General features: G+C 43.7%; 1 protein-coding gene across 3 annotated transcripts; it reads right to left on the bottom strand.

The window, feature by feature from the left end:
- Nucleotides 1-15: 15 nt before the first annotated feature.
- CREBRF (CREB3 regulatory factor) lies at nt 16-23,655 on the bottom strand. Of its 3 annotated transcripts, none has more exons than XM_042880706.1 (9): nt 23,563-23,655; nt 15,920-16,097; nt 14,962-15,087; nt 13,053-14,130; nt 8,783-8,977; nt 6,828-7,017; nt 6,328-6,401; nt 6,069-6,191; nt 16-5,828 (listed from the first exon to the last, which is right to left on the bottom strand). In XM_042880706.1, exons 2-9 carry the CDS (start codon nt 15,926-15,928, stop codon nt 5,713-5,715), a joined length of 1,911 nt encoding a protein of 636 aa, XP_042736640.1. In that variant the 5' UTR covers nt 15,929-16,097; nt 23,563-23,655; the 3' UTR covers nt 16-5,712. The 3 variants fall into 3 exon arrangements, with proteins under 3 accessions (XP_042736640.1, XP_042736639.1, XP_042736641.1); XM_042880705.1 differs by having other exon boundaries at nt 6,828-7,024; nt 8,784-8,977; XM_042880707.1 differs by lacking the exons at nt 16-5,828; nt 6,328-6,401 and having other exon boundaries at nt 6,114-6,191; nt 6,828-7,024; nt 8,784-8,977.
- Between the last annotated feature and the right edge of the window lie 336 nt (nt 23,656-23,991).

Here is a 23,991-nt window from a genome sequence, read left to right as displayed (position 1 = left end):
AAACATACGCCACGATTTGAGACAGTGTTTCCTCCACAATTTTTATTTTAAATTACAAAGGATGTTGCGTACATTGATGAAATTTGCGTCCAAATAGAAGTGCGAGGGATCGAGGGGGACAGTAAACAAAGTCAATCGTGGGATTGTGCCTCTTCGAAAAAAAAAAAAGATAATAAAAACTGCACAGCTATTAACCGACATCGAACATTGCAACTCTGAACAGATCATGCTTTTAACAGGAGAATTTATTTGCTAACAGAGACGAGATCTTCATGGGAGTTTCTCTGTGCTCCCATTGGAAGCCAGTGATGGAGGATGCCATGTTCTGCTGGAAACGCTTTTTCCCCCCATGTGCCATCAGCCCTCGGCTTCACCCGAGCACAGACACTGAGCAGTGAGGTTTTACAGACGTGCTGAGGGACAGCTGACTCAAACGAGACCATACCGTGCCAAAGATCAGTACAACAATTAAATGCTACTCCCGGGGTCGCTTCTTAATCGAAAGGTTTTCCTCGGGTGGATTGTGCTTTTGTCAGTACTGAATCCAACACAGAAATTTCTCTTCTGAAGATGGATAACACCCAAATCTGACCCAAACACGTAACTAGCAACTACTCGCAGGAAAACCTTGGAACACTGGTGTTATCCAAAAAGCCTTTCATTTTATGAAAAAACACCGTGGCTTAAGGTACCTCTGGTTCCACTTTTAGCTCCACTGCTCATTAGAAAGCCAAGAGATGCACTGCCAGCATTTACTCTTGTGGAAGTTCACGGATGTCTGAGGGCTGCAATGCAGTGCACACACGCCTTTTCTACATGCGAGAAGCACAGGGGAAAAACATGGCATGTTGTGAAATGTAAATCAGACAAAGATACTTTTGTATATTGCAAAGAAGATAAAGCCTAAAAGTGCCATCTTTCATTAATGACATTTAAGAATCCCAATTTGTATTGGGAGATATTCAAGAGTGGTGTTTTCTCAACATACTAATGCCCTTAATACAGTTACAAAAAGAATCAGTCACCGAAGCAGTAACTGAAATGTACTTCACACAATCCCTGGGGTAAACAAAACAGATTTCAGCTCAGGGCATGGCTGTGTCAATAAGCCAAGACCACATCTAGCAGCACACTTAACTAGTTAATTCCAACTGGAGCCTCCAACTTCAAAACAGTGATTAGATGCATTCTTGAAATTCAGGTCTCAAGGCCCAATGCAGACCCTAACATTCATGGTACACCTCTGGTTACGCCTCAACAGAACTTCAGGAAGACTAGCAAGCAAGTTAGAGGAACAGAACTGCATTTGCTACTTCTGTTAAAGGCAACTTATATACAACCCTTTAAAATTTTCCTGATAAAGCCTCTTGCTTTAAAAAATAGCTATATTTAAACCATTTATGAAAAAAAAAAAAAAAAAGCACATCCATTCTTTGTATTTTATGAATAAGCTGTTTTATTAACGAAGGCAAATACTGGATAAATGTTGGGCGGGGGGGGGGGGGGGGGGAACCTTGCGGGATAGAAGGAAAAACGACACCAGGTGTCTGGTTGTTTTTAGGTCAGCTAACAGACCCTTCATCCCTTCAGATTTTAGATTTTTCTGGTTTCAACTTTTTTCCCAGCTTCATTTAACAGAGGCAAAGGGTCTGCTGTGTAGAAAGGATCAGGGACCGAACACAGCTGAGCCCAACTCTCACATCAACTCTGCAGCAATGCAAGCTTCATGAAATGGCGCTTCAGCTGGCATGGTAAGAAAATCCAGCCCACCCACACCTAATAGTTTTATTAATAAGTCTCTCTCATCCAAGAAAAGAACTCACCAAATATCAGTAAGTGTGTTCAACAAACCATAAAAGAAGTGTTAGCAAAAAGGGGTTTAGGGCTCAAAAATGCCCTTTGAGAGCACCCCCACATTCTGCAAGGCCATTCAAAAACTGGTCATCCATATAAATAGAAAACAACTGCTATTGAGAGAAACAAAAATAGATCTATCCAAACTCTCTTCAGGATGCTTTTACCAGTTCAGATTTGCTTTTGGAGGGGTTAGGCTTGAAGAGTTCAAGGGTAATGAAGAACATTTAGTTCTAGATGTACAAGTAAGGCACAATATAAAGCCACATCATAATCTCTCATGAAGAAAGTAGGAAAGGACAAGAATCATACATGGTACAGTAGAACAAGCAGTCCATCGAGTCAGAAAGTGTGGCACCTAAGTTCAGACTGACGAGATTTTAACAAGAGCAGTTTTAACAGCATGCTTTTAATATGGAAACAAATCCTAGAGAATCCAGTGTATCAGAAAAAGGAAGAACTTCTGTTTGTGTTAAATCAAAGATGTATAATTGTTTTTGGATATAGGATTAAAAGTGAATATTCACAATGCCTACACTCAAAAACAAACAAACAAAAAATAATCCAGGACTTCATTAAGATCCACATACCATGTATGAACACTGAAAATCTTTAGAAAATGGTCTTCTCTAAAGATCACCCAAAAACGCATGCCACAATTGCCAAAAAACAGAACATGTACGTTGTTGGTTTCTATACCCTTAAAAGATTTTGTCTGTGATAAGTATACACTAAATGTATATATTGTAATGACACTAGAGGAAGCAGATTGTTACTGGCATTAAAGTACAACCATTTCTAGACGGTTTAAATGCCACAGAGTCCCCTGGTTAAAATGTAAAGCTGCACAGCTTGCCTATGTCACCTTTATGATAAAGTTAAACCAGCAAAAGGTCTTATCTGTACTCTACATTTTACTGCCAGGTTTTATTTATATCAAGTATCGCTGCAGCATTCTGACCAGCCCAGAGTTAGCAGCAAGTGGCAGGAATCATATAAAACGCAGTTTCTTTTTTTTTTTTTTTTTCCTTTTTAAACAAAGTGCTTTTCTAAGATATACATACATATAAATAGGTACAAAATAAAGTGTCAACATTAAAAAGCTCAACTATTCAAAAGCTTTAACTTAAAATAATACATAGAAAACACTGAAATGCAAGGGTATGGAATTCACTAAAGATTCAAAGTCTACTTTGAAATGCTAGACCAAAATCATATTCTGGTTTGCAGATAAAAATAAAGAGCTATAAAGTTCTATTTGCCCAGCACTTCTGAGCAGCAGGGGCTTTCTGATACCTTGTCAGTTCAATTTGTCACAAAAGTTTTTACCTGATTGCAAAACTGCTCGTAACGTTCAGAAACGCCGCCTCGCCGACGTGGTTCTGATAGAGCAGAAGGAGCTCTGCTGCCGCAGCAGCGCGTCACAAGGGAACGACTCTGTTCGGATCTTTGCACACACGTGGCCTTATCTTCATTAGAAACATTCTTTGTCGGGGTTTTATGGGCAGTATGCATCTCTGGAATAAGTGTAACATTGGCAATGCTTACGATAGGAATACATCTCACCCACTGTGTAAAGCAGCAGCCGACTCTCACCTCACCGCGAGAGCAAGAAGAACACCCAAAGTCCACGCTGATTTTGCAAATCTTAAGTGGATTTACAAAGTTTTGCCTAAATTGCTCTGGGTGTTTGTTCAGTCTCGTGAAGGAAAAACTTTCTGTACAGCTCAGTAGTGGTATTTTGGCCTCCTCCTCCCTTCTGAGTCTTCCAAAATATTTAGATACAAAGTAAGCTGTGTGCACACTCACCAGCATGTGGCAGGAGCGCCACCTTCATCTGCAACTCTCACTGCACTATTACAGACTTTTTTATAGTACAAGCTTACAAGCTTGGATATAAAAATAACCTACATATAAACAAAAAGGAATCACAGTACAAACACAGACAAAGTAGATACGAAGTGGAGAGATTCCCCAAAGGGAGTGGGGAGAAAGCCTTCATGGACTTTGCATTTTTTTCAGCAGCTACATTTGAAAATATTTGGTATTTCTATTTTCAGTAAACAGTGTTCTGTCATTTTAAATAGGGAGAGAAAGAACGGGGAGGAAAAGGGGGTCCATGAAACCAGAGAATGATCTTGCCTTGAGATAAAGGACTTTCATCAAGGGCTAAAGCTTTTTATCTGTACGTTAACACTGACTACAAAGCCAACTCTTATTAGCACAAGAGCAAATAAGAACTGTGTTAATATTTCCCAATCATAGAAACTACGGAATTAACAAGAATAAGTCACATATAAGTTTGAAGAAGCTAGTTTTGAAATACCTGTACAAAAATATAAAAGTCTATAAACTTTTTTTTTTTTTTTTTTTTTGTCTTGTTTTGTTTGAAGCCTGTGTTGATCCTTGGAAACATCACATGCATAATAATACATCAACTGGAAAAGTGGCAACTAAGGAATTAGGTATCTGTAGCTCTTTTATCTCTTTACATATATACACATTACAATAAAAATAATTTTATTTTGGTTGTTTGTTGGAAGTATACTACAACAAGCTAAATATTTCTTTAAATTCTCAAAGTTGAAAACTATTTTACCAATAGCTTACTAAAATCCAAATATATTAAAATCTCCTACAGTAAGTGCAGAGAAAAAAGATTTAAAGACTCCGAGACGGCCACCAACTTATCTACCATGGAAGCGAACTACGAGAACAGCAAAATAAGATCGTTATGTATGGATGCTCCTTCTGTAGATAATTGGACCCAAACGAAAAAATTCACAGTTCAGTAAGATCCCTAACCCTGACCTTGTAGTTTTTTTTTTCTTTTTTTTTTTTTTTTTCTTTTGTTTTTACATTCAGTACAGTATCATATAAGCTGTGCAAAACTTTACTTAGACTGGCAGTTCGCCATATCAGTTGCATTTGTCTTTGGTACAAAAATAAACAATCGCATTAATGTGCAAGTATAGGTTTTCTTCCGGCCAAAGTACCGAAATTGAGTTTTCTAGAGCCATCTTTTATACAATACATAGACTCTGTGGCATATATCTACATTTTCAACATATTCCTATATACATTCAAAAATTTTAAGAGCTGGAACAAATACATTAAAACCTATAATCTCACCATCTGTACATCTTGGTTTTTTTCCCCTCAGGGTTTTCTTCATACAAAACTTTACCAGCTTACACTGATAGCTCTCCCCTCAAAATACAAGGCACAAAGAATATACTTTTTTTTTTCTCCTGCTTGCACAGACATTTAAATACTATATTAAGCTCAGAAAAATTAAAGTTTACATGGCACACCAGCTCTGAAGCCACGTGTGCTATGTACAAGTTAATGGTTGCAAAGAAAGCTTACTGTTTTTAAGAACAAAGGAAATCCAATTATTTCAAAACAGCAAACGAGAACAAATACAAAAACAACAACAACAAAAGAACTGAATTGTCACCTTTATAAAAAAAATGCTTCCTCTTGTTTTGCTAGGAGCATAAACCTGCCACTACGTCTGGCATAGGCTAAAAAAATTTTACTAGCAAAAATATGGTTTTGCTTCTAAAACAAAAGTGGTAAGTCTGGTCCTAGAACGTAATTTTAAAAAGAACCCTCCTCTCTGAATGCAATCTCAAAGCAGCTTTAGAACTACCTAATTTATGCTCCAAAAATGCTACTAGGCATTTTATTCCATGCTTTGATTTTTGTTTTCTACACTGTTGTTTAAAAATAATGGAACCTAATTGTAAGTGTTTACATAATGCTAAACTGACATGCAGACCAGAATGCAATTTACAGTGAAGTACTTGACGACACAGGAAGAATGTGAGCAATGAGAACAGGTGAAGTCATGTCTTAAACTTTTGACATTGGTATTCGTAATCCTACAAGGCCACCTGTGGGGTCTCCTTCTGCAGTCTTCTCCAACACTTGATTCACAAATTCTGATGTCTGTCCAGCCACAGGAAGTCCTGAAAACAGAGGGTAAGAAAATGCACTGTAAGTTTACTATTAATTATATGCATTTTACATTCCTAGAAGTGACACAAAGCCAATGAATGAACGTTCTGGCCAGTAACCAAAGAGAAGGTTTGGTTACAGCTGTAATGAGGAAGCGCTTCCTTTCTCTATTCCAGGAGTTGTTTGTGATCCATCATACCACAGACGACGCCTCTTCACATACAGGTGGATACATCAGATATTCTGCTTACCAAGAGTATCTTTAATAAGTATGTTCAACCTTTGTTCCATGTGGACTCCTCTATCATCTTTAGGCATCTGCACTCGATTAACAATTTCTTGTTTAATGGAGTTGATCACAAACAGCAAATTATCTGCAAAGAAAAGCCTGGGTTAGACATACACTGCATTTGCCCAGGAACAAAAGGGATGCTTAGTTGTCCACACACTGATAACACAGACTTGCCTTAAGAACATAAGAAAAACTAACATGTGAAGAGTTGTATTTACCATATTCTGTGTTGAGACCCCAGAGTTTTACTTTATTGGCTTCATACTGGGCTTTCTTCTTTAGTCTACAAGCCCTATAGCAAGAAGAGTGGAAGAATTAGAACATTTTAACAAATGTTCCAGAATACTAAGAGCATCTGTTTCAGTTAGCCACACCAACTTAGCAACCAATGCTCCCAGACATGTATCTACTCACTCATCTTCACTTCAAGCGTGCTGCTACTTGTATTTGCTTACATTTGTGGATTTTACTACTGTAACAATAATTTGCCCTGCAGCTAAGTAAGACAGCTTCCAGTGAAGATATATTATTACCTGCTAAGGAACAGGTAAACTACATCTCCACAGTGCCAGTTGCCCTGCTTGTTGATAAACGGGTAAAAAACCCATCAATAGGGACTGCCACAGTAAAGCAGGATCTCAAGACAAAATTTAGCCTTACTCGCACGGCTGCAGTAATGCAAATTTACCCCTCCAATGAGTGTTAACTAATATGTTACCTGGAAGCCAGCTTGTTCTTTTCTTTTCTTGACCTTGGTCTGGCAGTTAAGGGAAGTTCGCTGACTGGCGTCAGGTCACTGATCACCTTATTCAGCTTCCGCAGCTCATTACCAATCTGTAGAAGTTTTTTGGGGTTGGGAGTCAGGTCTTCTACATCAGTCCTCCGTGACTTCTTTGCTGCGTATTTACCTGTGTCGAATATGCAGAAGATTGGGTGGCAAGTGACACAACATGCATGCAAACCTACGAAAAAATGTTCTCAGATATGTATTGTTTTTGGTGCAATTTAAGTTCCATTGCTTGTCACAAGAGAATGGTCGAGCATAATGTGATCTCTGTGGCCTTTCACAATAGAAAGAGCATTTCCAGACAAACTGCTTTGTACAATTCGTATTACATCCAGATCAGATAAGAGCAAATACTGCTGGCCGGGCAAGAAATATATTCAATGTGATGGACAGGATGCAAACAACTGTGCTGAAAAATGTACATCACAAGTTCAAAGCCAGGCACTTTGCCCCATCTTACTATTTCATATGTTCAGCCAACATATTCTCTTGGACAGTAAACTTGATTAAAATCCTGAATAATCTTATTCTGAAAGTTCTGCATTAAGAGAGGCTCTAGAGACTTGGTACTGATGGCCCACATAAAGGCTAGGCAACCCTCTTTAGATCTATTTGAAGCTATTTAAGAGCTGGTTTCATGGAGAAAATTTGCATTCAAGACAAAATCCTTATTAAGATCTTTTGCTACTGCTGCGGTTTTTTTCTAGATTTCTATTAAAAATGCCAGTGGTTGCAGAAATTTGCATGCAAGTGGTAATAAACTGACAAAACCTGCTCCAGAATTCTTCATTAGAGAGCTGATAATTCAGCACCATTAAAGGGCACTTGCTCCTACAAGTGTCTAGTGAGACTGAGTCCTTCAGCCCTGTTTATCTGTTGTTCTATAACAAATACAGATATAAGCCTTCATAACAATGAGTAGTGATAGAGGCTTTAAGCACTGTTATTTGACTACAAGATAAGCATGTAAAAATCAAGCACATGAAAAAGAAAGAAGTTTCCTTCCCAGAAAAAAAATTCTATAAAATAAATACAAAAATCTGTTCATTTATCTGAAGTTAAACTGCAATGTTAAAGATAATTTTCAGTTGTAAGGGAATATAACATTACAATCACAGAAGCTGGCTTAATTTTGTTCCTTCAGAGCCACAATCAAATGGAACAAGCCTACAAAAGATGTCCTGTGACAAGAAAACAAATATTATTCCTATGAGTGACTTGTTCTCAATAATGTTAGCTGTGTTTCAAGTAGAGCAAGTCGGTGATCAGAAAGTCATGGGAATAAAACAGCCATTAGACCGACTGGGCTAAGTTCCTGGGAGGGTATCTTAAATAAATAGCTTATTCACTGAAAAGCAAAGTAACTGCTCCGCTGTGTCGCACTGACACGGGTGGGAGGAACAGGGAGGGAAGAACAGTAGGAGAGAGCTTCAGGTTTTGCCTGCCTGTCCTTTAGTTCACACTGCAGTTAACCTGAACTTTGCACCTCAGGCCACTTGCAGCTTACTTTAACAAAAGCAAGACTGAGTCTGTGTAACAGCCAGGGACAAGTATCAGTCATGAGACCTATCCCTGATGTTTACAGTACCACACTGAGAAAATTCTGAACTCCTGGGGTTTCCACTGGAGGCTTCTGGAAATTACAAGTCTCAATTCATCCACCTCCTCTGGAAGAAACCACACTGAATGTTATTACTGTACGTTCACTGTGCCTTCCTTGGACACAGCATAGAACTCAGCTCATCGAGCAACAGACCTGCAGTGTTTTAGTGATTTATTTTCACGGTCAAATCTGGTGAGCAGAATCACAATTTCAGGTGGGAAGCTTGGCTACTGAAGGTGCCAGTGTGACAGACTGTGACTTGTAACTAGGGTTCTGTTCTTACCATGGTGCAGACCGTTCTTCTGGTACATGTTACTTGGTAATGTATCTCGGTCCCACTCCGATGGCCGCAGCATCCTTTCCTGCTGGGATGGCGTCAGCTGCTCGCTGTACTCCCAGAAGTATCTTCGCTTGCCTCTTTTTCGAGAGGTTATTGCACTCATTTCTTTTAAGTCCTCCACAGAATCATTTTCATACCCTAAAAGAATGCATTGCATCGTTCACGTAATGTTTATAAGACGGTTCCTAGCCTTTTAACCATGGACCAAGCGTTAAACTCAAACAAGAAAAGATGGCCTGTATCACATCATCTCCTCTACTTGGTTTTCAGCCTCAGCTACCGCTGGGTATTTGCTTGAAAACCAGGGACAGACACCGAGGCAGTGATGGTGCTTCATCAGTTGAATGGAGACAAATGATTCACGCACAGGAGCCCCGTCTGGTTCTTGACCCCTTGAGCTCTGCTGCTCTTCTCCCAGCCATCTCACTGCTGTACAGACAACAGCTGTTGCAAAGTACTCCTCCACTTTTAGTGTTCTCCATTAATTAGCAGAAACATGATCCTAACTCTCCTCCACATTTTAATTAATCTTCAATCAAAAGCATTGAAATAGAAGTGGATTAAAAAAATAAAGACGGATTAGCAAAAGGCCAATAAGTAAAGCAAAACTCTTGCTTTACCTTAAGCTCTACCTTGAACTTATATACCCCTGAGAAATAAATCACACTATCCGTCTCTATTAGAATGAAGGAATGGAGAATGGACCCAATTCCACAAGAAAAGAATATCTAAAATGGAAGGGATTAAAGACAACCTGCTCAATTTCTTCATGTCTTCAGTGGGATGAAGACAAATGATCCATGATAAAGCTATACAAGATTTTAGAGATGTATTACAGTGCACTTGGTACCACAGACTGTTCTTAAAGTATACGGAAGCAGTAATGACACTATCATGACACTGCATAAATGCTTAGACCCTACCTGTATAAACACAGAATATAGTTTTTAAAATCCTACCTATGCTTTAGGAAACAAATACACCCTGTGCTAAGGTAAGAAAAAATATACAGCATTGCCTTTTGTACTAAAATGCTTTATCACACTTCACAGATAATTAAAAAATAACAGACTTCAAATATCACATACACTGATGAAGCTTCAGGAAAGCACTGAACGGACTCTACATGCAATCTGCATTGGGCCTATATCTTCAGCTCTGCACCATCTCTGAGCAGCAGCTTTCTTTATTTTAAAAGCTTTCCTTATTTTACAACAGTCCATGCAGTTAGACTGTTTGCACTTGAGAAAGCAGCTGAAAGAAAACAAACAAACAGTCTTGCTTTGGTCTGACTGTCTTTCAGCTCATAACCCAACCATGAATGGCACACAGAAGGATGCAACCACTTCTAAACTTGCTTGATTCTCTGGTTTATTGACAGGAAAGTGTTTTAAAGGAAAAATCAATCAGCAAAATGTGTTTTATAAAAGACTTTTTTTTTCTTGTAGAGTCAAAGTGATCGTGGTGATCTACATTAAATACAGTTTCAAGTACCGCGGATGTTTTTAATTGTCATTTTCTTTGACCCAAATGCTGTTTGACGTAAATATCCAAATGCTCTTCCTTACCTTCCACCTACAAAACATGTCAAGCAATGTAACTCATTATATAGGCAGGTATAAATTCAGCCCAACTTTGTGATACCGCAGAACTAAACCAATCAATGAAAACAAATCTCTTTAAGAGCTGATGTGTACAAATGTAAAATGAGGTTAAAATCAAGACTTCCTGTTTGCTTATTCAAGCCATAATTAAGTTGGCTATTTGAATTACGTTGACTTAATGCATCCTGCCTTGCAAGTCTAACACTCACCTGCTACCATTTTACAGTTACATGGAGCAGCCCCTGCACAACGTCCTGCCCTACTCTGCAAACACAGCAGTGCAACAGATCCATTTAGCTCTTCTGCACTGCATCCATCCTCCCTGAAATCTCCTCCTAGCAAATATCGTACAGCATTCTTGGACGAGCTTCTGTGAAATCTGAAACAATTCCTGTATTTACTCCTCAAGCCCTTAGCAAGCTACTCCTAAAAATCTCTGCTCACAACCCAAGGTTTCAGATTAAAATTTGCCAGGGTTGAAAGAAAGACAGAGAACAGGACCGACTCTGCTCTGTACCAGAGTAAATGCAACAAGAACTCCGCCAAAGCAGACCCCAAAAAACCTCTTCTTGTTACTGTTTAACCATTGTGACTTCCACCAAATCCCTCCCAGAGCCCCAGCTGGCAGCACAGCACCCAAACACAGAGCAGAACTTCACATGATGCCATCTTCTTGTCTCTATAGGCCATCTCCCTTTAATTCTCTTCCCCAGAGCTTCTGACAACTGGATTAACTGTTGCATCTCTCATTTCTGGAGTCACTGGACTACTTGTTAGCAAAAGCAGTCACTTACATATATTACAACTAAATTAGATAGGGAAAATACCAGTAATGGCAAGCAAAGTTTAAGTGCTGAAACAGGCCCTGGCTTATCACTGCCATAACAAATTAGCTGGACCAAAACTGCTAAATCTGTATCCCAAAAATAACACAAGCATTGTTACCACCCACTAACACTTTTAGTTATTTTTCCCACGTCCCTGAAGTTCAATGTACCTATGTATTTCCTCAGAAAACACTCACTCCAGTGCTTTAGGAAAGTGTGTCATGCATTCCCAAAACAAAAAGAATAAACCAAAGCTATCTGTGTATAAAATACACATATCAGAAGGTCAGCAAACACAGAGTTTTTGCCCTATCTTCACTCTAAATATAGTAACTGACTTTGGTTTCAGTGAAAGCATGAAAGGTGAAGTATTCCAGAGCCATGCCCTTTTTTAGAAGCTCACTCCACAGTATTTACCTCTATTGCAAAGGTAAAACATAGGAGTGCGAGTGACATAATTAAATGTGTCCATGACCTGGAGAATTACCTCCTAACGCATCAAAAACATCAGCTGATGCTTTCTTATAATACCACTGTACTCGAGATGAAAGGCTTCATAGACTTGTGCAAGCCAAGCTCTTTGGTTACTGCAGAGCAGCACGTGGCTCTGTTTAGAAGGCGAGAGCTTGTCATCAGGATTTGAACAAGCAGCAAGCAGTTAATGTAACTCCACCCTGAAAGCCCAGCATTTTCATACATCTCTTTCTCAAGATTACCAGCTGCTCTGTGCAACAAACCTCCGTGGGCTGCAAAGCGCAGTGTGGCACAGCAATCAGCACGGAGCTTTAATAGCTACTCAGACCTCAGACAGTACAGAGTTCAATTCAGAAGAAGGGAGGAGAGATTTTAAAATGCTAACATATATGCCTGGTGTACATGAAAAAGTAGCATAAAGAGCCCAGTACTTAACAAGTTTAACGCCAGCTCAGGAAATCTACTTAGAAAATAATTTAATCGGAGAGTGCTTTGTGACAAACAACAGCATGCTTCAGGGAAGCTGCTGCTTTTAAAAAGGGAGTCGTTCAGCTGTTTTTCTTTCCCCTCAGTGTTGCACATTGCCAAATGCCTCAATATCTTAATTCTCACGCTCTACTAAAGAGCATTTAGAAAATGTGAATATAATAATACTTTCTACAATTAAGCTAATACTTGGTTACAGTCCTGTCCCTGTGGATTTTCTTTTCATAAAACACTGCCACTTTGCTACCTTCTAGATAAAGGTTAGCTTTCATTTTCGGTGTTAATGCTCCATTTCTCCTCACAGAAGAGAAGAATTCCATATTCTTTGAAGGCTCACCAGATATCACCATTGAAAACCACCGAGAAATGGTTCTATAACCACAGAAGCACTTAAATAATTAGGAAACACTTTCACTCAGGCTATGATTTTGTGCCAGCTATCAAGAGATACAACCTTAGCACAGCCCACTGAAGCACTAGAAAGCTCTGCACATCCTCTCATCAAACCACAAAAAGGGAGAAAACAATTGCAGGTAATTGCTCCATGACCTTTGGCTACAAACTCAATCTTCTGTATTGTCTATTGTGACTTCTGCTGTATGACTACCATTTATGCTTTTTTTTTTCTTTTTTCCAAAACAGGGAAAACAAAGGCCTTGTGTAGTTTTCATTAATTACATTGTGAAAAGCACTTATAAATTCTGAACATTCATCAGATTGTAAGTGTTCATCTCTAACTACAAAGCATTCAAAAGCATTCTTTCCCTCTTGGCAGATGAATTCATTGACCTCAGTATTAACAAACCCCAACATTGCTGGTACCTGGTTCTGAGAAAGTATCGCTGATGTCATCATCTTTATCATCCTCATAATCTTCTTCCTCATCATCGTTTTCAGACAGCTCATGCTCACTGCCAAATCCTTCATCATGATCCTCATCTTCAATATCTTCCTCATCCTCCTCGTCTTCTTCAGGGTCTCCTTTGGCCGACTGCTCACCCACACTGTCTGTTACAAAAAGAGAATAGTTGTGCTCTTCTTTTTTCTGTGATGAATCTGACACCGATGTGCTGGCAGAAAGGCTGCTCTCCCCCACAACAAGTCCTGGAGTTTCCTGGGGTGCTCTGAGGAGCAGTTCTTGAGTCTCTTTAAAAGGCAAAATAGGAGGCGTACAGTGACTGTGCGAGGACTCTTTTATTTCTTGTCTCTTTGCTACAGCACCACAGTAACAGGTATTTTCCTTTGCTGCGTCTGCATGTGTCTGGCTCAGCACTGGTCTGCTCTGTGGTACAGGATTGATTTTTACTTTTGCCTTTTTAACATAGTCTTTACATTCAACATGAATGTTCACCTTCTCATTATTGTACACACCGGTCTTCACCATGATTTGTGTACTGGAAGCAGGCTGTGTCGCGGGTTTGCTAGCCTTCTGAACATAGTCCGACAAAGGAGCCTCAGCCTGAACATTCTTGGAGGAACAGACTGGGGCCGCTGCTCTACTAGCAATTTTTTTTCCAGGTAACAGAGAATTTAAAGGGTTTTGTTTTACACTAAAGAGTGAATCAGGATAATAGAGTGAATCTGAAACAGGTTGGGAGTCCTCACTGTTAAGCTGAGCCAGAGTCGGTGTTTTGCTTATCACCTCTTCATCTTGGTATGGGCTTGAAAAGTCATCAAGGCCCAAATAATCCACCTCTTTTGTTCCCCAAATGTCACAGCTGGTTAGTTTAGTGTATTTAGTTAAGTCTTCACAGTACGTGTCCCACTGCTCCCACTTTGAGGTGAAAGCAGCTTCTTTGTCCAGGATGTCTGTAAAAGACTCTAAGTTCTCAAGGTCTTTGCAGTCCTCCATTGAAAGTAAGTTGTCCCTGGAGCTTTGCTGGTAATCCATTTCTCTGTCCTGTGCAACATAGGACAAGTTAAAATTAAGATAGAAAAGTAGTATCAAATCATCTCTGTCCTCTATTTAAACTTATGTGGTAAGCCTAATTCAAGTGAAGAGTAAGACAGTGATATGAAGATACCTCAACTTCCAACTAACAACTTCCTCTGAAGTTCAGGTCAGACTGGGGCCCAGTTTCCCTGGTTCAGCAGCAGATCCTTGGGGAAAGGTTGCTACAGATACAACTCAAATACCCCTCCATTATTTTTCTGCTATTATACTGGTTATTAGAAACTATAATAGGACCAATACCCACGTACTTAAAACATGAAAAACATCACAGGCAACACGTTCTCGTTTCCATAAACCTAGGTCAAACTTTGTTACGTGAATAATAGAAATTGCTCAAGTTTACCTAGAGGTAAAGCTAAACTGGAAAAATTCATTCTAAGTTCATCATCAACAACAAACAAACAACAGTGAGCTACCTTTCACTTTCCATACAGGAAAAAACAAGTGCTATTGTGAACAGCTCATGAGTCAACTTTTATTTTGCTTCCTCCGCATGCACAACTTGAGTGAAGTAGCACGTAAGTACTCTTGAAGAAAAGGTGGTTTGTAAGGAAGAGTCTCCATCACCACCACATAACAACACAGCTACATTTGATACTTGTGTACCAAGCTCCTCCTGAGGGCCAGCTTTAACAAGCAGTTAGGCTCTTCCCCAGTCATAGCAAGCAGTAATGAATAACCACCCAGCGTTCCTGAGCAAATACCCCCTTATTACTACATGAACTCAGAGTGTTGTTCAAGGAGAAGGAGGTATGTGCACACAGAAAGTGGGCCTACCAGTTCATACATGAAGTCTGGATCTGAACTGCTTGCCAAGAGATCTGTGCTCATCAGAGTCTGTTCTGAAAACACATGGCTCCGAAAGGCATCTCCAAAAGGAGGGTCCATTCCACTCACACTGGGCTACAACAAAATTGATAGGGAATGTTGAAGCATATCATAAAAAAGCATATTCTTTACTTCAATGAAACATGAGTATTGATATTTTATCCAAGTGTCTGAACTTGTGCTATACTTGCATCTGGAAGGTATTTACCTTACAGATTAGCATTCTGTTTTGTCAGTTTGAAAATCGTAGGTGTTTGCCAAGATTAGGGATACATCAGCATTTGCAGAAGAGGAGAGCTGGCAAGACCTGGGAGCACCAAGAGGCACTGCCTGCTTGCAAGGCCTCCACCCCAGCACCAGTCACTATGTACTAGAGCAGCATTGGCTGGTTTGAGAACCATCAGAACTTGTAAAGCTTCTACCTGAGATGGTAACAATAGCAAAGTGTAATTAAATCAAGAGTGTTGTCTCTCCTAAAAACAAAGCAGAACTTTGCAAACAAACACTACGCAGGATGACTAGGCAAACGGGTGATACAAAGCAAGACTCTGCTACATTCAATTCCAGACCTCTATTTCTCTTCTAGACAAACTGGCCCTGAGGGCTGGAAATGAGAAACACTGTACTGCCGGAAGTCCTTCAGTTGCTGCTGTGAGAAGGGGCGCTTCTCCAGGCAGCTCCCCCCATCCAGAAGACAGCTTGGCTGATTCTTGCTGCGTGAACAAATGCAGCACCAAGAGCAGCCCCACAGCTTCCACCACAGACACCACCAGGACGCTAAAAACTACACACTGTTTAGTCTCTCCTAATTTCTCCCCGCTGATGCCAGTCAAATTTGCTTGTTTGCTTTTTCCATTTTTTTAATATGAAAGCAATGGTATTTACAATCGTAAGATTCCAGACTTACCTGAGGCATTTCCAAGCCCAGATTCCCCAAATCCAATTCCAAACTTCTTGTTTTATTCACTTGTAGTTTTCTTTCCAGCTTTACCTCAGTCTCAGTGAGTTTACACAATCCATGTAATGAAATTTTTCCTTGTGGTAACTTTGATTCACTTTTATGGAGCTCTTCTATTTGTAGTTTTCTGCGTAGAATGAACAGAGCAAACCCCAATGAGATAAGTGTCCATCATCAGCAAGACAGGGCTTAAAAAAACTGCCTAAGTGAACTAAAGACAAAAATTCTCTCCAAACAGTGATTATTCCTCATGCCTGAATGTACAATGGTTTGCCTCCCCACCACTGTTCTCCCAATGAAAGGGCACAGGTGTGATAGAAGAGAAATTCTGCAAAAACCTTTTTGACTGAGTTACATTCCAATGCCTTTTTTCCTCACTACCAGCACCACAAACTCTATAGACATATGAAAAGAAAAGCCTGCCTAATTGGAAGTAATGACTAGCATACTGCTGGGGACACGAGGTTAACAACCTTTCTGACTAATACAAGTGAGCCAATAAAGTCTAAAACTGTCTCAGACAGACATCTCAAAATATTAGTGTCAGAACAGGCAGCAATACTGCTCCAGTAACAAGACTCCTCCCTTTCTTAAAAGTTTAAATCCATTCAGCTTCAGATAAGATTCTATCAATCACTCACACAGCAGCATCTAGCAGCAGAGGGATTGCAGCAAGCAAGCACATTGTCCAGAAGTTAGGAAAGGAAGAGACAACTGCCCAACAGAACAAGTAACAGGAAGTAGAAAAATGTGTTAAGGAAGGAAGGACAGGAAGGAAGAGAGAATCCTTGGTATCAAATTAATATCTAATGTAACTACACTGGCTTCATGGAGTCTGTTTTCCTATTGCCTTGCGTTCCTGTGATATGCCGGCCTCTGTGTAAAGTGTCTTTAAGAAAAAACTGTCAGAGGACCACAATCCCAAAGCAGCACCACCACGTGTGCATGGTTTAACAGTGTTAGCAGTGAAAATACATTTGTTTCTCTGAATAGAATTCCTCGCCAGACATTGCTCCTAGGCCAGTGCAGTGCAATCTGCTCAGGCTATGTTTATCTGCTCACCGTGAAAAGCAAACAGCAAAATAAAAGTGTTCTACACCGCTGAGCCACCTCCTCCCACCAGCACATGGCGGAGGTTATTCCTGCTCTCTGATAGTATCTCAGCTATTTTGTTCAATTCAGCATATATTCTAACAGATACTGTGACAAAAACCATCTTTACTCATCAAAACATATCGCTTTTCAAATATCAGAGCACAAAGAAGAAAACAAAAGCTGCATGTCCAGTCATGCACAAATTACAGCTCTCAATAAAACCGAGATCCTGCTGCCAAGGCACGCTGCTCCTGTGTAGGGTCCTGTGTCCATTAAGAGCCAGCTCCCTCTGACCAAATCTTCCTTTTGCTCTAAGGCTTCCAGGGAACTCCTTTTACTTATCTTAAAGTGACATTTAAAAGCTAGGCTTGCATCCCAGGGCAACGTGCCTGAACAACCCTGTCTTCCTCTGCAAAGCCAAGGCTACACAGACACAAACCCAGTCCTTCCTCTGCTGTAAATGTGGCATGAATGACAAATGCGCTTTGCATTTGCCGGCCTAATGCTGGAGAAAGGAGCTGCTTTTTAAAACAAACGGACTATTTTCCCATATGCAAGGAAAGATGTGTGAAAGATCTCAGATTTAATGCATTAGCAGCACCCTCCTTTCTTTCCATAGAGAGCTGCAGATCAACGACTTTTCAGCAGCACATCAGATGGATGCTGTCTGGTGCCAGCATCAGGTCACAGCCACAACATCTGCATTCAGATGCAGACCATCCATCCATTCTGCCACTGCGTGATACACAGGGGAACGAAAGGAGAAGTCTGCTTCGTCATTACCACCTACTGCTGTGCCTTGGTCAGAACACATCCCTCCAGAAATTCCACTGTCCTTTATACACAGCTACAAAAAGGGAATTAAATTTAACTGTTACTGGCGCTGATCTCACCAACCAACAAATGCTGCCAGGAGTCAGCACAAGGGAGATCTGGGGGTGTTTCCAAGCCCTGAAAACAAACATTAAATGTTCAAAATACCTTTCACTCTCCCTGAACTGATCTGGCTACAACCTTACAGCACTGCGAGTTCTCCCAGGTCAAACGAGAGTATAAGATAGGGAACACAGCTGCAAACTCTGAACAGCCTGCGATGGAAACTCTGCAGGTTATTGTATCACCTATGAGATTTGAATGAAGTACACGATCTGCAGCAGAGCTCAACAGCAATACTACCAAAGACAAATACAGCAGGAATTTCTACTCTAGGACAACTTTCATTAATGCCTTCTGTTGGCCTCTCCCATACGCAGGGCAATGTGGGTGAAGTCCTGTGGCTGCCCCATGGCCATGCAGTGGGTGGAGGTGGTGCAGCCCAGTGCTGGCTCGTGGACCTGAGAATGGGGAAGGGCAGGATGCCTTGGGAATGTCTGCTTCCACTGAACATTTAGGAACCAAGGGCGGTGATGGAGGCACGCATATATATATAATGCTCACACTTGGATAAAACTTCCAGAAGTAGTCAAAAAGTAACTCAAAATTGCTCTATTGAGTTAATAATTCTTTAATCAAAGGCCAAATCCTAGCAAAAAATCCTCTGTATTTTTATTTACTGTTTGGAAATGCACTTTCACAACAGCCTAACAGAGGTCCCACAATGCCTGGGAAGCCTCAATTTCAAAGCTCTGACGTTAGGCTCATTACAGGCCATTACTGATGAAGCTGTCTTTAAATTGGCAAACATCAGGACCTAAACTCGAAACATGCAGCATTAAGGAGACAGATGGCACTCACCATGCATGTGCCATTTGCCCAGATGAGCAAGACACCCCCAGCAACTACACACTATCTCCAGAGAAGCCCCTATAAGAGAAAAACCCAAAATGCCACCTTACAGCTTGATGAGTCCGAACGTCCTCCCCAGCCACCTGTATGAATCATTTGTACCACCGATGTAACCCAAGTTCCTATTTCTGTCTCAATTCAGATGCACGCTCTGAAAAGCAGGCAGAGCGCAGCCATACCATTTATTGACTGCACGGTGCCTATTATCACAGCAGCTAAATGCCTGCTGCAAGCACGTTACGCCAACAATTACACTTTCCATGGCAGTAGCTGTGCATCACACAGCGCCGTTTGTCACAGTTACATTTTTCATGCAAGTAATAACAACAATAAAAAGCACGTCATGAGAGCCTGTCAGTGCCGGGCTACAGCGTGCAGAGCCAAACTCAGCTTCAGAGAAGGCACACAGCCTCTGCCACGTATATCAGAGGAACGATTACGTACCAGGCAGCTTTTGTTGTACGGAGATGCTTCAGAAAGAGGAGCACCAGGTTCTCCGCTTCTCTCCGAACTTTTTTCCTGCCACACTTTGTGCCAGTCTGTTTCCTATTACAGACCATACTCTGCTCAGCCTTCAAGCGCAGAACATATTTTTCTCAGTTTTGTTTCCATCTAACATTCTTGGGTTGTTTTTTTTCCCCCCTTATTTCTACATTAATCTTCAGTTGTTAACCGGACTTAAAAGAAAACACAAAACTCAACACATTTCCTTTTCTCCCTACCACAAAGCTGCTCAGAAGGCCACTTTGGGTTTGTTTTTGTTGGTTTTTTTTGGAGCTTTTTATGGTAGCAGTTGAGTAAAGACTGTCTGTAGGTCCTGAGCTTCTGCCCTTCCCAGCATCGTTCCCCGCTCACCCAGCAAAGCGCCGCAACCTCCACAGTCATGTTTTTGCATTAAAACGCAGTGCTAGCACCTCAGACATTATACTTTTTGCCTTTTGTATCCCCGGGGATAAACTACAGCTGCCCAAGACGTGCAGATCCTAAGTCTGATAGTGTTGCCTTTTAAAAGAAGTGAAGATACAAAGACTGTTTCACTTCTGTTAAAGCCTCTTCCTTTCAGGGCTGGAAACTGCTGCTTCCCTGTCTTCATTCCCTTTCCTCTACTGATCTTCCCCTCCCGTTATGCTTCAGCTCCACATGCCCAGAGCAGACAGACTTCAGGACCTCGAAGCAATACAGCTACACAGAACCTCCTGGCTCCAACCGCGCATGCAGCACTGCAGGTCAAAGAGCTGAATTACCAAAAAGAACAGCACTGCATTGCTGGGATCACTGCGCCCTCCCACACCCCGGGCACCTCACTGCAGAGGGGTATTCCAGACCAGCATGACTGCACAAGCAAATAAGCAACGCCAATAACTGATCACAGTGCAAGAGGCACAAAAGTGATTTAAAAACAAAACATGTATGCAACTGTGTTGAACCTATGTATTTTATAGCAGCTGTGCCCAGAATAATATGTTCTATTAGAAGCAGTGGCCTTTCTGTACATTCTGGAACAAAGACTGAGATTTTATTATTACTTTGGGTCCAAGAGTGGGAAATGCAGCATGTTACACTTGACAGAATTATACTGACGTACTTCAATCCATTTAAAAAACCTTTTATAGCTAAAAGACGAAACAAGAAGGGCAAGTCAGATATCAGACAGCAACACCATCAGCCAACACAGTCACACACCAATGGAAAGGTTCTAAAACAGGAGGAGGGTTCTTTTCTTACCATAACATAATGAGGGAAGGTATTACTGCAGGGTCTGAATCCTAAAAGCTAAGATTTCCAGAAACTTTCCAGCTTAATTTTCAAGGCAACACCAACTTTCAAGCACTTCTTTTTAAAACTTTTATTTTAAATGATCCTTTAGTTAGATTTCACAAACCACTTAATACGGACATGCAAGTCAGAACCCAAACCAGTGGATTCACTTGTTCATACCATGCTACCAGTCAGACACAAGCTTCTATTTATTCCCAATTAATTCCTGTTAATTCTGAAGGGACTTCCAATCCCTGTGCTTCAAAAAGGGTTTTTTTTTTTTTCAGCTCTCAGTATTTAGAAAACCACAGTGAGATGTTCAGCATCTAAATGCCTCTGCAGCAGATTTCTCTCCTCGGCAGGTAACACTCCTACCAAATGCAGAGCAACTCTTTTGCTCAAGTGAGCTAATTGCCACAAAGCAGCATATGAGCTTTCCGAGAGAGCTCTGAAAAGAACTATTGCTGAGCATTGGTTTCGACATGCAATCTTTCCTGCTAAACCAATGGTGGTGGTGGTTTGATGGTTGGACTTCATGATCTTAGAGGTCTTAAGCATATGAGGGGCAGCTGAGGTCCCTGCATTTGCTCAGCCCAGAGCAGAGGAGCTGAGGGGAGGCTCATGGTGGCTGCAGCTCCTTACAGGGAGCAGTGCTGAGCTCTGCTCTCTGTGACAGAGCCCGAGGGAACAGCATGGAGCAGTGCCAGGGGAGGGCATGTAGGGCAGAGGGAAAGTTCCGCACCAGAATACAGTGGGCATGGAAGGGGCTGCACAGGGCAGCGCGCATGGCCCTGAGTTGCTGGAGATCAGGCAGTGCTTGGACAATGCCCTCAGACACGGGGTTTGGATGTAAGGTAATGCTGTGTAGAGCCAGGGGTTGCACTCAGTGATCCTTATGGGTCTCTTCCAATCCAGGACATTCTATGACTCTGTGGTCTCTTCCAGCATTAAAGATTCTATGATTCTATTCTATGATTCCAACCTATTTCCTCCATAGAAGTCCAGTTCCTCATTTAAGGTGCCAAAAGTAAAATCCAAAGTTTCTAAGTGCCTGCTCACGACTGTCACTACAGGAACATACACTGAATGATAACTGACGCAGAGATGCTAAGCAGCCACTTGGGTAAAGAACTCTAGGCCAAATCTTAACCCTCCTAATTTAAAACACTTTAAGACGTTAGAAAGCTAACTCTACCAGAAGCTGGTTCTGTTTTCTTGCTTGATTTCAACAAACTGCTCTCAACTGCCAATATTTCAGCTGCTGCTGCTGACAGACTGGCACTGCTCAGCACGATGTATGGGGAAGCCTGAAAATGAAGACGTGTTTATACTGGAGCGTGACAGATTGAACTGGAGCCACTAAATTATCTTCCATGTCTGAGCAGCTCTGCAAGGTGCTGCCCTGAGCAATGCCACAGATGTGGCTACGGAGGGTCACCAGGCACAGCAGCTGGTGATGGAAGCACGAAGTCCCGGGTCGGTAACGAGCCCGGCCCGATTCGCTTGGGGGAACCCTGCGCTGGAGAGGTGGGCCGCGGCTCTGGGGAGCTCATAAACGGATCGCGGGAGCCCGCAGGAACAGGCTTTATAGGGGCAGGCGCCAGACCGACACCGAGCTCCGGGCCGCCACTGCCCGCGCAGAGCCCACAGAAGCGGGGAACTCCCGGAGGCGGAGCGCAGCGCACCTCACCCCGCTCGGCTGCCCGCTCAGGGCGGCCCCAGCCCCGCCGCGCACCCGCCCCTGACCCACTAACACACCTCCCCGCCAACATGGCCGCCCCGCCAGCCGGAGCCGAGCGCAGCCTAACCCGGCCGCCGTCCCGCCCCGCCCTCTCCACCCGCTCATTGGCTGGCGCCTCCGGGAGTCTCTTTCCCATTGGCCGCCGCTCACGCCACTCGCTCGCCCAGCGGCCCTTTCAAGCTAGGTTGAGGCAACATGTAAACAAACCCCCTTCCGCCGCTCCTGAGGGGACCGCGGCGGCCCCGCGCCTCCAGGCCGCGCCAGTTCCGCACCGCCTCCCCGCAGGGCGCCGCCGATCCTTCCTACCCGTGGCGGGAGGAGCGCGGAGCTCTCCCTTTGCCTGACGCGGGGGCTGCCTCCGCCCCGCTGCTCTCCAAGGGGCTGGGGCTGCCCTCCTCGGGGCTCGCGGCCCTCAGCCCGAGGGGCAGAGCCCCGTCCCGGGGGGCCGCAGCCAGGTCGGGCCGCTCCGCGGTGAACCTCCGCGACACCCCGGCAGTTACATAAAGCCTGCGGCCGAGCAGGGGTTTCCCGCCCCGCCTTCCCCCGCAGCCGGACACCGCCGGCCCGAAGGCGCGGAGAGCCGCGGCCCGCTCCGGGCACTCCAACAGGTGAAGGCGTAAGGGATGGCGGCCGCGAGCCCGAAGGGGCAGCCGGGTCCTGCAGCAACAGCCGCTCGGCGCCGGGCGGTGAAAGCCGAGCCGTCCCGCAGCTCACGGCCGGAGCCGCTCCGAGGAGCGAGGAAGGCACCTCCGCCCCCCGGCACTCCTTCCACCGCGCTGCCGCCGACAGCCGCCGCCGAGCTCGCGCCCCGCAGCCCCGCTCGGAGCCCTCCGGGCGCCGCCTCCCGCAGCCGTGCAGAGGGACGCGAGCACCCCCGTCCCGCAGCCACACCCCCCAGCAGCCGGGCTCTGCGGCCGTAAGCTCGCCACCGGCACCGCTCCTCCGCTCCCGGCGCCGGGCAGACACACCCCTTTTCTCGCGTGCCGGAGCCCCCTGCCCGTCGCGCGCCGCCGACCCCCTCTTAACACCGCCTCCCCTCCGCCGAGACGACGCGGCTCCCTTCATCAGAAGGCAGGCCGGGCCGGCCGCGGCCGGCGGACGCGGAGCTCCACGGAGCCCTCTGTGCTGCCCTGCCTCCCCCTCGGGGCGCAGCTGCCGGCCGGGGCCAGGTTCCGCGAAGCCGCCGCCCGCCGCCCCCGCGGCCCACACTCACCGAGCGGTCGGGGCTCAGCAGGGGGCGCCGCCCCGCGCGCTCCGGCCCGGACCCTCCATGCGGCTTTGGGGTTTGTTTTGTTTATGTCCCTTCCTGACGGGTTCCCGGAAATCGCGTGACTCGCCCCCCTCACGTGGGAAGGGAGGGAGGGGGAGGTGAAACCAGCCAATCGCCGCCCGCTTCTGCGTTGTCCAATGGGAAGCCACCGGGCCTGGCCTCCTCAGTCACGTGACGGCAGCGAGGCGCGCGGGGGGGTATTTAAGGCGCGGTGGCGGGCTGCGCCTCAACAATGCGCGTTGTGGGGGGGGGCGCTCGGGCTGTGTGGGGGTGCGGGTGGGGCACCCTGCTTTATCTGGGGGAGAGGGTCTACTCCGCTACCGGCAGTGTAAAAAGCAGCTCCTGCTCTTCCCCTTTGCACATCCAGCTTGG

Source organism: Lagopus leucura, unplaced genomic scaffold, assembly GCF_019238085.1.
Source record: "Lagopus leucura isolate 7727_CA_CO unplaced genomic scaffold, USGS_WTPT01 Super-Scaffold_100027, whole genome shotgun sequence".
NCBI classification, from domain to species: Eukaryota; Metazoa; Chordata; class Aves; order Galliformes; family Phasianidae; genus Lagopus; species Lagopus leucura.
Note: the sequence above shows the minus strand (reverse complement) of the source record. Positions and strands in the feature narration are given on the sequence as shown.